Source organism: Limulus polyphemus, unplaced genomic scaffold, assembly GCF_000517525.1.
Source record: "Limulus polyphemus unplaced genomic scaffold, Limulus_polyphemus-2.1.2 Scaffold3039, whole genome shotgun sequence".
NCBI lineage: Eukaryota > Metazoa > Arthropoda > Merostomata > Xiphosura > Limulidae > Limulus > Limulus polyphemus.
Window position 1 is genome coordinate 123,800 of NW_013668649.1, and position 14,053 is coordinate 137,852.

Below are 14,053 nucleotides of genomic sequence, written 5' to 3' on the forward strand. Positions count from 1 at the left end.
ACAAATTTAAATTCAAAAGAATATAGAAAATCACAAACTCTTTCAGTTCAAAGTCCTAAGTCTAATTCATGTAAAGACTTTGCCACTTGGTAACTCTTAACCCTAACAATCGTGGATCAACTTCTTTCCTAAAAAATATATCTATTTTGAGTTAATTTTTCAATATAATGATTAATATAAACAGATATACCATGCATCATGACTTAAGCTACTATCAAAAAAAATAAAAGTCACATATATCCATGCAGAAGCAACTTTTCTAACACTTATAGAAAAGCCCTATTGGCCAGTACTAAATACAACCTCTACATAAAATGGCAGTTACTATAATAAGCACCACCCACATTCACATTGTAAAATCCAGAGAACAATGTTTCATCACGTGCTTTCCTTATCATCCTATGATTTGTCAAATGGGAGATACAGCAATTGGAATAATTGGTACTGAAATTGACACTTTCAACTAGGATTGGCTAAAAGTTTTACAACTGAGGTTTAACACACCCAGATGTAGTTTTATAAAGAAAACAGACTAGAAAAAGGTTTAGATACCAATCATAGATGGCAGAACCAGTGCTGAGGTGAAAGGTAATATCTTAAAAAATTTTTGAAAAAACATTTCTTCTTAGAGGGCGCTTATTTACAGTCTAAAACGTATTTTAGGAATTTTTTCATTAAATTCCTCTTTAAACTTCATTAAAGAATAAAATTTTGTACAAAAAATTGAATGTTATGCTACTGTTTATAAAAATAAAATCAGAAATCCATTAAAAGATAAGTTCTCTATCATTTTTTCAATTCACAAATGATTTTGCCCTCACACTTGCATTGCCTACTAAGAAAGTTAGTACCGGTAGTCATCGGGTTAAGAGGTGTCCCAAAACTAATCATAGACCAAAGAGAGAGAGGAGATGGAAAACACGATATGAATAACAAAAAAGATGGGACAAGTCCAGACTGTGGGCATAGACAGTTAGAGCTGAAGAATGAGGAACATGAGATAAAAATAAAGGAAGTTAGCAAAGGCAACAAAAGAAGTAGGAACAATTACAAAACAGAACAAAGGAAGACTAGTGGATGAGGAGCCACTCTGTAGGTTGGACACAGCCTTGTTGAGAAGACAGCCTGTGATGATATGCAGCACCTCCAGAACATGAGAGGTAATGAAAAACTGAATGGAATAGGCCTAGAACTATGTCTGAACATAATCTTCTATATGTACATGTTAAGAAGTTGGGAAAAAAGATAAAACATAACCTACCATGAGTACATGTTAGAGAGTTAGTAGCCACGTCTAAGTATTAACTATGTGTGACATGGTATGGAGTAAACAATTATGTCTAAGCAATATCTTCTAATGGTACCTGAAATAGTAAATAATTAGATCTAATCATATTACTTTTTGTGGACATATGAAGGGCTAATGAACTAGGATGAAACATTATCTACAATGTATACATGCTCAGCAGTAACAAACTATAACAAAACATTATTGTCTATGTGTGACTTGTCAAGGAGTAATCGAAAAGAACTAAACATTATCCTCCATGGGTACACATTATGCAGTAAAAAACTAAGACAAAACATTAATCATTAAGTGGACACATTAAGTAGCAATCAATGAAATCAGCAGTAACAAACTATAACAAAACATTATTGTCTATGTGTGACTTGTCAAGGAGTAATCGAAAAGAACTAAACATTATCCTCCATGGGTACACATTATGCAGTAAAAAACTAAGACAAAACATTAATCATTAAGTGGACACATTAAGTAGCAATGAACAAAATCTATACATCATCATCAAAGTGTTGCAAGTTAAGGAAGAATAAACAATATCAAAATATTATCTCTTATGTTTACGTGTTAAGGAGTAATAAAAGAAAACTAAACATGAACATCTAAGTATGCATGCTAAAATAGAACTAGATCAAAGCATCTTCTACCAAATGTAGAAATTTGGAAATAATTAACCACAACTAAACATTACCTGCTAAGTGTACATGTTAAGTGGTAATAAACTATGATAAAGTATTACCTTCTAAGTGACATAAGAAATAAGGAACTATGACTAAACAACATATTCTATGTGTAATATATTAAAAAATAATGAACTAGAACTAAAAATTAACATCTAAGTATACATATTAAAGAATAAGTAACTATTTCTATACATATCTCTTATGTATATAGAAAGGAGCAATGAACAATGACCAAACACTATATTCTCAGTGGAGCATGGTAAGGATTAACTATGTCAAAACATTACCTCCAAGGAGTTACATGTTAAGGAGTAATGAACTAAAGCTAAACATTAACATGGATGTGTACATGGCTAGGAATAATTACCTAAGACTAAGCATTATCTTTCATGTATACATGTGAAAAAGTAATGAACAAGAACTAAATATTAACTTCTAGGTGTACATCTTAAAGAATAAGGAACTAGAATCAAACACCAACATTTATGTGTACATGGTAAGGTATAACCAACTGAGACTAAACATTACCTTCCTTGAGTGCATGTGAAGAAGTAACAAACTAGATGTAAATATTACCTTCTGTGAGGACATGTCAAGGAGTAAAAAAAACAGAACAAAATACTAATGACTATGAGTTACATGTTAAAGAGTGATTAACTGTAACTATACATTAACATCTATTTATACATGGTAAGGAATAAATAAATATGATAAATCATCAACTTCTATGTGTACATGTGAAGCTGAAATGAACTATGACTAAACATAATATATAGTAACTAACTATGATTAAACATAGTCTATGAAGTACAAGTTAGGGAGTAATGAACTAATTTAAACAATATATCATAAGTAGACATGTTAGGATGTAATAAATGATGTCTAAACATTAAGCCCTACGAGTTGCATGTTAAAGAAGAATAATCTATATCTACCTGGTAAGGCAGGAAAGACAGGGCATAAAACAATGGAAGCCAAATTAAACCTGAAGAAAATGCTGGGTGCAGCAATAACAAGTCAGGGAGAAGAAAGGAAACCATGGATAGAAGGTATACACAAGGCAGGCAGGAAAAGTATAGAAATACTCATTAGTTACAGAAGTACTAGGTGGAAGGGAAATGTGTGGCAGGGACAGAAGAAGAAGAGGGTCCAGGAAGCAACATGTTGAAGAATGGCTATCACGGTCTCAACAGGCAAAGAACTTCCTAAAATGTTAGTAACTGTGAGTAATATTTGTACCCATCCCAGTAGAAAAAGAATCTATGTAAATTTGAGAATTCATATTAGAAGATTGAAAATACATAAGTAAAGTTGTTGAAGCAAATTACTTCAACAAGTCTCAGCAAAAATAAGCACCTCTTAGTACAACTGTGCCGAGGAAAAGAATGAGAATTTTCACATATGAAAGTAGAAGGAGCATTTGAACAGGGTGGTGTGTCACACTCCTATTGGTGGAGGGTTTTGCTGCATAATACGTCATTATACAGTAGTGCAGTTTCACAAAACTGGTGGCATGAAAGTCTTTCATGCAGAAGAATACAACTGAAAGAGGAAAATAGCTAATATGTGTATGAATGTAAGTCATCATATTAGAATAACCAAAGGAACTGAACTGGGCAATGGCTGAAGAATAAACTGAGGTAATATAAACAATCGGTTAGTGCAACTTTCCCCAGTAAAGCTATTGGGGTAGAAATGCTGAGCTTCAGAAGAAAAGAATAAAGAGAACATCAGGCTAAGGAGCTGTGTAAGCCAGAGAAAAATATAAACAGATCAGGGGTAAAAGAAAATCAAAGTAGGAAAAGAAGAAAATCCTCAAACTGGGTGAAGAGATTCAAAGTATAGGAGCACTAGAAAAAATGAATAATTCTAACAAAATGAAACAGAAAAGAAGTCTTAAGTTTAGGGTGCACATGGCAAAGGAGAGTTAACACACAAACTGAAAGAATCTGCAACAATAAGATGAGAAAGGAAAAGGAGACAAATTTTGAGTTGAGGAGCTTGCCTGAGAACCAGCAGAAACAACTGGGGTAAAAGAACAAATTACATTACCTGAATTATCAGACCAGTGAAGGACAAAGGTGGGTATTAACTGACCCTCTTCAGGGATAGAAGAGCCAGAAGCAAAGGCAGCTGGTGTGAATATGCAATTAAAGATGTCTAAATTTAAGACAGACTCAGCAGAATTTAGAGAAGCAGGTAGTGGTGAGTCTTGAATAGAGCAAGGCAATTAGTGGTATTTGCTAATTGATGGATCAATGGGTTCATTAGTCGATTAAGTTTGATTAATCAATTAGAATATCCTCCTCTCCTCATACAAGCCAAAAAATGTATGTGTGCTATCTTTGTACCTTTATCAACTGCTGCATTATATTAACATGGTGTTGATATTGATTTTCTTTAAATAATTTTCAAATTACCTTTGTTTTCTATGATTGGTTTTCTGAAGGTTGTCATTTGCACATTTTGTGTCTAAAAATATGTTGACAGTTTTTTTAAAGGTAATATCAACACTTTTTATTTGGCAAATGAATTGCTAATGTCAACTATATACCACCATGCAGTCACCATTATGTTTGTTATTAAAATATGTTATAATCTCACACTAATCCTCCAGAAGTCAAACAAATTGCTAATTAAATAATGAAAACATCTTAGTATCACCAGTAATGATAATAATGTTTTTACTTAAAACATATGATTGCAATTGAAAATAATTAAGTTGCCAGTTAGCCAATTTATATATATGTTTGTGTGTGTGTGTACTTTCAATAGAATCAACATAAAAATAATATTCAGTAAGGATCTGCATCCTGCAAATGCAAAATAAACATAATATAACAAAATATATCTGATTTTATGACACTTATATTTTAACATCAACAAAATACCTTTACTAAATCTTCAACAATCTCCAGTCATGTGACTTCTTAGTTTCACTATATATATATTTCTATGTCTTGGTAAACTGCTTGTATCTGAAGATGACAAAACCTTCTCCAAACATTCTACACTACTAAGGAAACACATGTGCATATTTAGTACTTACTGTTCTTGTGTGCTTAAGAAGCATGTGTGTTATAAATACAAAAATGTAAGGATTACATATTTTAGACTTGTTTTCATTGCTATTGTTTAAACTGAAAACACAACAATATTGCACTAAAACTCTTATCAGCACTTGCCATAGATAGTGCCAAGCACTACAACAGTTAACATGTTAAACTTGTAATAAAGTTTTCTTTTTCACCCATTCAACCCATCTTTAAGCTGTATAATTTTACCTTACCTAAGTTGCCTGATGTCTTCTTGTTTAAGAAATTTCTATAGCTTTCAAACAGACATAATTCAACTCACAAGTATTTTCACAATTCATGAGTTGAAAGGAACATTAATAGAAACTGCAAAGATAATTCTTAAACCTATATATTTATTCTACTATTATATGATATTATAATTCTTATTCTATCCAATCATATTTTAACTTTCTTTATAGCTGTTTTCAAACCTGTGCTTCATTAGTAAATTAGAGGGGCATTTAGTAGAGTGCATACCTCCACCATTCAGTGTTGATCATATTCGGTTCTCAAAAGAATATGAAAATGTGTCCATCTGTCTGTCGTTATCAATGGACACAAACCATTTTTGGCAGGACAATGAGGAATAATATTCTACATATGTCTACCAATTTCCATCAAAATCTGATAATTTTTGACTAAGTTATAGAGCAAGTATTGTGTGAAAAATCAGTCTCCATGTATGTTAACAGATAGGGATTGTTTTGGATTTTCGTGACCTTGACTCTCCAAAAACTAATTACTTCTAAGTTGTGTCATAGTCCAAATGTATACAAACTTTCGCCCAAATCCGTTCAGCTGTTTTCAAGAAATCTTGCTGACACACATACAGTTGAAAACATAACCTCCATCCACTTTTGGTGGCTGAGGTAATGATAAAGCCACTTGGTGTGGTATCATAGCAATGTTTAAATCAAAGAGAAACACTTGAAAATCAAGAAACCAATAATAGCTTCTCAACGTCTGATAGGTTGTTAGGAAAAATAGTAAATTTTGGACACTCAGAAAATTTCTAAAATAAATCGACAAAACTCTTTGCAGCTGTGCATAAATGAAAATCTTAACATTATTTTCTTCATGAATTAGACTAAATAAGTGTCAGAAAATGACAAAAGATTGATTATAAGATATATTTCAGTTGAAACTGTTGAAATATAGTTAGAATTAACATATAAAATTGACTTTAAAATTTATGTACAAAATTTTTTACCAAGTACCAAAACAAAAGCCAGAAGAAATCCTGTCTTCAAACTTTGTTGAACCCCATTCATTAAGTTACTTTTTAATCTTAAACTTTATACTTAAAAATGTATCATACATGCATGCAACTGCATTATTTAACATTTAAAAACAATAAAGATATATCCATTTACCAGTCACCTGTTTCAACAATACTATGTACAATTTTCTAGACTTATGATAATTATGGCATTTTTAAGTCCTTTTTTAACTCTCCATTTAGTATCCTAAGTTAACATAAGTATGTGAATAATACTGTTGTACTGCACCAAATTTACTAATCAATAGTACACAGTGGGCCAACTATTTGATGATGATATTACAAACACATTTTTTTCTTTAGGTTACTAAGTGGTGCGTTAAAAAAAGAAGAGAGAGTTAAATAAACTACCAATATAAAAGACCTTACTGTAACCCTTTGGTTTGCTGGCCTAAGCTGCACTGATTAGCCTTGAATAGACAAATTTGCAGTCCACAGCCTGGGGTACAGCAAATCAAAGAATATAATAGCTCTCTACTTCACAGATTATATTTTCAATTCTACCTTTGGCAAAAGAAAAAAGAGAAATCTATAATATTGTCATTTTTCAGACAATTTAGTATTATTTTACATACATATAAGCATGTTTATGATAGGGGAGTTAACACAGTTTACACATTAACCAAGTGTCAGACATTTTGAATTTTGCTTAATTCATTAAATGTTTAAAATGTGCAAGTCATATATTAAGAAATCAAGGGCTGCTCAGAAGTTCTTTTATTTTTTACTTCCTACTTTTGTCATGAGGCATTACTGGCAGATAGTGAGATTCATGTTTACCTTTACATTAGTAAAAAACAGGTCATGCTGCAACTCAGTTTTGGACAAATTCCGTTATTGCTATAATTATTATTACATACATTTATCAAATAAATATTCCTCCTAAATTGAATATAAAACTATAACAGAAAATAAAATACTCAAAATTATAACTATAAATACTACTGGATCTAGTGTGGAGAACACAGGTGCCCAAACAAATAATTATGCAAATATATACGACAGTACAGCTAGCATACTATTTCTAAGATAATGTAATTAATGCTCTTTGTTTAATCAAAACAAACTAGTATCATACCCCAGATGCAATTACTATTTGCATTACTTCACTATTCTTAAATATCTATAAAATGTGCAGTATTTAATGTACATGTGTGTATATGTATATATTATTGGCAGATTAAGGCAGGGGCTATTATGACTGTAGCCTCAAGCTCGGACTAAAAAATTCCCTTTACAAGGTTTAGTTCTTTTTTTACCTCTGTCTTTAGTCACAAACATAATAGGCCTGGTAGAAGACTTTAGCCCTAGGCTCAACTGACCCTTATATATATATATGTATACTACTAAAAACTCTGAGATTGTTTGTGTGTGTGCTTGTCTGTAATTAAATACAGCAAAAACAGCACACAATAGCACCATATTTGTAATGAAATGAGAATAAAACAAGTTTCGTTAAAATCGGGCCACAGGTTACCGAGTTAGCCCCATTTTTCGGGTCACTTTTATTAAATTTCTAGATGAATTTAGGTACACTAGATGGCGCCACAACTGTCAACAGTTTCAAAATAGAAATTCTACATATTTTAACATGCAATCATTTCATCTATTAACAGTCTCAGAGCAACAATTTTAAATTGTGTACTTAAAATAACATTAATCATTTTAATTATTCATACTTACACAAGAACCTTGAATTTTAACCTTTTAATAGTATTATTGTGTTAAAAAATAAAAACATGTTTAACTTTTCCTCATAATCTATAGTAATTACATTCACAAGGGAAAGCTACCAGGAAGCTATCATAGGGGTAGATCTAAAATTTCCAAATGGCAAATATGATAACCAGACACTCTTATTCAATCACAGAGTAGTTCTTCTCACTACTCAACAGCATTAACTGACACAAGTTCCTGAAAACAGTCTGTCTTCCTGTTCTTGCAGAAGTACTGTTCCAATTCCAGCATCTGAAGCATTGGCCTAAATGATGAATGGTTTGTTGAAGTCTGGCATACTAAGGATTGGTGAACTTCCTAACATGTTTTTCAACTTCTGAAATGCCATTTGTAGTGGTTGTTCCCACTTCACCTTGTTGGGTTGGCCATTCTTGGTCAGATCAATCAGTGATTAAGCATCTTCAGCATAGTTTGAGATGAATTTTCTGTAGTATCTTGCTAACCCCACGAAGGATTTAACTTCCTGCTTGGTCATTGGAGCTGGTGCATCTTGTATGTGGGTTAGTTTCTTTTCCATAGCTATCTGTCAGTCACCCACCTTGTATCCAACAAAGTCCAGCACAGAATAACCAATGTAGCACTCAGATAGTTTGATGGTCACATTTTCTTGATGTTGAGGTAGAATGATACAAAGTTTAAATTTGGGTTCAAGTAGATCTTCAGATATGCATTATCTTCAGAAATACTATTCAACTCTTTGCACCACACAGAGCTATTACCTCACATGCACTGCCATGTAATTTCCTGCACATGTCACAAACCTTGAATAAAGCTCTCGCCCTTATACATGTTAACCTGAATTTCAATAGCCTATGATGTAATCATCATTTGACTATAGCTTTCCACCAATTTAAGGGTAACACATCTTCTATCCATAGTAATCCCCATGAGCATTAGCATTTGAATGCTCATTCTTTCCATGGCACTGCTGCATTTTAGGCATGTTTATTCTTGTGCTTTTTTTTTTGTCCTTTGTGGGAATTGTGTGAAAATGTTTATTCTTGTGCTTTTTTTTTGTCCTTTGTGGGAATTGTGTGAAAATGTTTATTCTTGTGCTTTTTTTTTTGTCCTTTGTGGGAATTGTGTGAAAATTTGTTCTTTATCTTGAGCTATTCTTTCTTTGTCTCATGCATTTTATTTGTCTTAGTTTTTTTTTTCTACTATGAGTACCTTCATCTGTCTTATCATCTTATAACTGCATGTGTAAATATAGACTGCAAAAAGCTTTCTATTCATGAGTCATTTTTTTACCACAAATTCTGAGATCCATGAGTCTGCTACTTCTTGAGGCTTGACACTTCAGGATTCTCTTCTGTTATTTCAACAGTAGCCAGAGACACTTTATCTGTCAACAATGTGACCACCATTGTACATCAGGCGGTAGGTACTGGTGGATGTGCATAATCTAATCCTAATCACATCATAGTCTGGCACACTACACATTATTACAGACAGGGATGTAATTTTCATTCAAAGGCTTGGCATATGTACAAAAACTTTTTGACACTGGTGCAAGGTATTAGTTATCTGTTCTGTGAAGAAGTGAACATTTTTTGAACCTAATGTTATGACATGTACATTAAATATTACATAACAATCACTAAGAACTCCTCCTCAATACATAACATAGTAGAACATCCAAAAATCCAAACTTCTTCACACATTTATCAGCATTATAAGGAATATTGTGAGGTATGCCTACAAATGTTGACTTTAGAGTTCTATGTCAACTATAAGATAATCAAATGTTTTGTATTAAAGAAACTTTATTCATTCAACTGTAAAATAATAACTAAATCTTAATTGGTCTGCTTTACAACTTCTTTTAATACTTCATAAACACCAGAAATGACTATTGTTTTTTTACATGCATATACATGTAAGTCATACATATTGTTCCAATTCCCTACCAGACTATAAAAAAAAGCATGAATGTGTCTGTGCCTTGGAAATTCTGATTTAATTTTTACTAACAGAAATCAAAACTTAACAAGAAGTATTCTTTATAAATACAAACATGCATATGTATATGAACCCAAAAATTACTGACAAATATGCACTTACCTCATGAATAGACACTTGCTTCTCAAAGTCTGCCAGTCCAACACTTTGGGACAAAAATGTTGTAATATTTTGTTTCAAGTCTCTCTCGACAGACTTAGACCGACTGCTTTTGCGTCGGCGCTGTTGTAATTCTTCACAGGTGATGAAATGTTTCATTACTGGTTTAATGTTTGATTCATTTACTGCATTGGTAACTGATGTTACTGATGAAACAACAAATGCTGATAACGAGTTATCACTAAGATTGGTTAAAGATGGTTGAGAAATAGCATGAGAAAGTCTATTGAAGTTAAATTGTTCTGTTGATGGTCCTGGTCTTTTCTTATTGCCTCCTTGATGAGAACTCAACTGCTGTGTCGCAGCCTTTATGGTTTTACTTATTCCTTCCTTTTCTGTCTGTTTTTTGGCTTCATCTGAAATACTTGTATCCAGATAACGATATTTGGAAACATATTTATGAACACCATGGTGGTATTTTTCTTCTTCTAATGGGTGTAGTGGAGATTCCGTTTCATCAGATTCATCAGTATCAGGTTTACCTTTTGATTTCTTTTTCTTTGAATCTGCTTTCTTTGCTTCATCATTACTGAAAGTTGTAATAAGACATATGTACATATGTGTGGGGGGGGAAGCATATATGTGTACATACATAATGACAACAAAAGACATTGTGTGTGTGTGTGTGTGTGTGTGTGGTACAGTTAAAGCTCATTATTATTTAATTCACAGTCTAAGCTATATTTTAAATTGTTTCAATTGTATTGCATTAATTTTTAAATCAAAAGGATATACTCCATACATGTAATTATGATACAGAAAAATCACTGCAACATACACCAAACTTAACAACTAGCCTAAACACTTAAGATTATTGAAAAGTCAAAATGTAATGAAAGAAACACTGATCACATTCCTTTTCCAAAGAAAGCTAATGAGATTCACTATATTAAAATCAAATGTAAAAAAAGTATTTTTGGATGATTTGATTACAAACCAGGTTGACTGAAACAGCGATGTAAGTTTTTTTGAATGAGATTATCTGAGGAGATCAATATTTATTTGAGAAAAGTATTAACGTTGACTCATAGGTAAAGTATGGGTGCAACTGTCTTATCCCCAGAAAATGAGAATGGAAACGCTGAATATTTTGAGCCTACATGTAGTATGGTGAAGTTACACACCAATTTCTTGTTAAACAAAAATTAATTCAGAAATGAGTTTGCACATCACATGACATACTTCACAAACACTCATACAACAAGAAGGGCTCTAATGTGCATGAAACAGGCATGTGATAAACATTTCTAGCGGTGGGTAAGCCATATGAAACCAGACTTCATGCTCTCTTAAGAACCCCAACAATGTCCCAACACATCAGTTGCCATAAACTTGTACCAAACAGATTAGCCTTAAAGATAGAATAGGATCTGGTTCCTCAACAATTCAATTATGAAGAATTTTATATTAAAGAAAAGAGTATCAAGTAATTATATTTTTAAACAGATTGCTGAATTAAAGTGGTGATCTAAAAATCTTAGATTGAATATTTTACAATTAGTATGTGATGCTTTCACATAATTTTAAATAAGTACTTTTATATTTAACTTATCGCTATCTTTATTCCTTTCATATGATAAATTTATCTGAGTCACCTGGATCTATAGCTATGAATGAAATCTGGTAGAGTATATAAAAGTTTTCTTACAAAAGCTAAGCAAATTCAAACAACAGGAGGAGGAGGGGAGAGTAAAACCAGCATCTCCTTACCTTTGATAAGATTATGAAACAGCTATTCAAATTAGACCCAAGACAAACTGTTGCACATAAAGACTGTTGTAGAAGCTAAACACAAAACATTACTCAATATAATGCAATATGTAGACTCAGTGGTAGAGTTATGATTAGTGTCACGTAAAATAATAAATTAAGTGACATTGTAATTAATTTGATTCATGGAATGAAAATAACCTATTAACTGATTTTCTTAAATTTTTTGCAAAGCTATTTGAGGGCTATCTGCATCAGCTGTACTTAATTTAGCAGTGATAGAATAGAGGAAAGACCTTTAGTCACCAGCACCACAGCTGAAAGGACAGGCATGTTCAGTAACAAAGGTTAGAACCTGTGACCTACCAATTGAAACTGGTAGTTTTGATTATTCCAAGGAAATACGTAATTGAAATATTGCCATTATGATTTCTCATTATTATATTCATTTAATTCACATTTGTTCAGCTTAATCAATTAGTGTTAAGTAATCAAAATTAGTATTTCCAATTATTGCTATTTCTTATTATTCCAACTATCCAATTCTTACGTGAGATTAGTTTAATTTATTTTAAATGGGCATATAAATGACAGATGGCTTTTCATTATAATAAAAGCAAGGTAGTGAATGTGGGATATCATAATTTGAATTATAAGTATAAATTTGATGGGAATAACCTTAACAGTGTTACAGAAGAAAAGGATTTTGGTGTTCTGGTTGATCAGTTTCTTGAGCCATCCAAGCAGTGTGTTGTTGCTAGTGGCAGGACAAACAGATCATTGGATAGGCTACATTTGGAGAATTGTGTTCAGTCTTGGGCTCCTTACCTCAGAAAGAACACTGAATTAGTGGCAAGGGTTCAGAGGAGGGTTACTAGGATGATAACTGGGAAGAAAAGGTTATCATAAAACCATTGGTGTTACAGTGACATATTAAGCTATGTGAAATTGTTTTCTCTTGAAAAATGAAGAGTTAGAAGGGATCTGATTGAGGTGTTAAAGATTGCTAGAGGTATAATCTTTTTTTTCATACTACACGACTAGTGAGAATGGTAAGGCTAGGTGACACAAATATGAATTTTAACAAGGTACGAGTCATTTTCAGCTAAAACAGCTTTATTTCTTAACAGAGTGGTTGGCTTTTGGAATGGGCCTTCCGGTGTGGTAGATGCAGTTGATCTAATGAAGTTTAGGAGAATGGTTTATCAATATTTGTATGATAAGGGTTGGCTTTGAATGTATTATTTTATGCTAGAGTTCAGCATAGCACTAGCAGATGGGTTGGACTAGATGTCCTTAAATTAAATGTACGTGTATATGCATAAAACTTAAAACTCAGTATTCACCAACTCCCACATTTAATTAGTTTCAAAATAAAAGTAAAATGAGGATAACTGCGCTTGGATTAAACTTGAATATTTTCTGTTCCAAAAATCCGCCTGCAGTAGAAGTAGAAAACGAGAAAATATGAACGTCAAATAAAAATATATATATAGAATTTAATTTTAAATAACAATAACATTAACAGAACTGTTACTATAACTACAAGTTAGAGTACAACTAAAGCAAACTTTAATAAGCTTGAAACTAAGGTTCGTTATATTGTACCTAACCTTTCATCGTCTTCGTCGTTTTCTGCGGAATCTGAATCTTCATTGGATGAGCTGCTTGATCTGTTTACATAAAAGTCTGAGCTATCACCAACTTTATCTTCACTGATAGATTTCTCATCCATTCTTGTTGTTCGGCTTTAAAGAATGCTGCAAACCAAAATGTCAATTCCCAAGATTGTGTTATCATCCACCTCTTTTTTTTTTTTTCTTCAGCAAGATAACCTAAGTAACCTTACCAATACCATAGACACAGATAAACCACCTGACTATTAGGAACAACTTAAGCGCCCTCTAAAGTTGCTGATTTGAGAGCATAAAAAAAAACCTTCTACGCTTTTCATTGTAACATAAAAATAGAAAAAGGTATAAAGACACTATATCTTCAATTCTCTTTACACCCTCTATAATTGTCCTACAGAATTCATGTATATTGAAAAAGCTTTTTGAAATGTTTTGAATAATCTTTAGAAAAGTATATGTTTGCTATATGATAATATTTTCGCTCTCAAAAATTATGGACTAGTAGTATATAA

General features: G+C 32.3%; 1 protein-coding gene across 1 annotated transcript in view; it reads right to left on the reverse strand.

Annotated features, from left to right (window-relative positions):
- The window catches only part of LOC106468520 (mitogen-activated protein kinase kinase kinase 4-like), a gene marked incomplete at its 3' end in the record, with an annotated part of 137,027 nt that extends 123,213 nt beyond the window's left edge, over positions 1–13,814 (reverse strand). The window contains exons 1-2 of the mRNA XM_013928953.1: positions 13,521–13,814; positions 10,141–10,726 (exon numbers count right to left, since the gene is read on the reverse strand). Of these exons, the coding sequence (XP_013784407.1) occupies positions 10,141–10,726; positions 13,521–13,642 (708 nt within the window). The remainder of the gene's footprint in view (positions 1–10,140; positions 10,727–13,520) is intronic.
- Between the last annotated feature and the right edge of the window lie 239 nt (positions 13,815–14,053).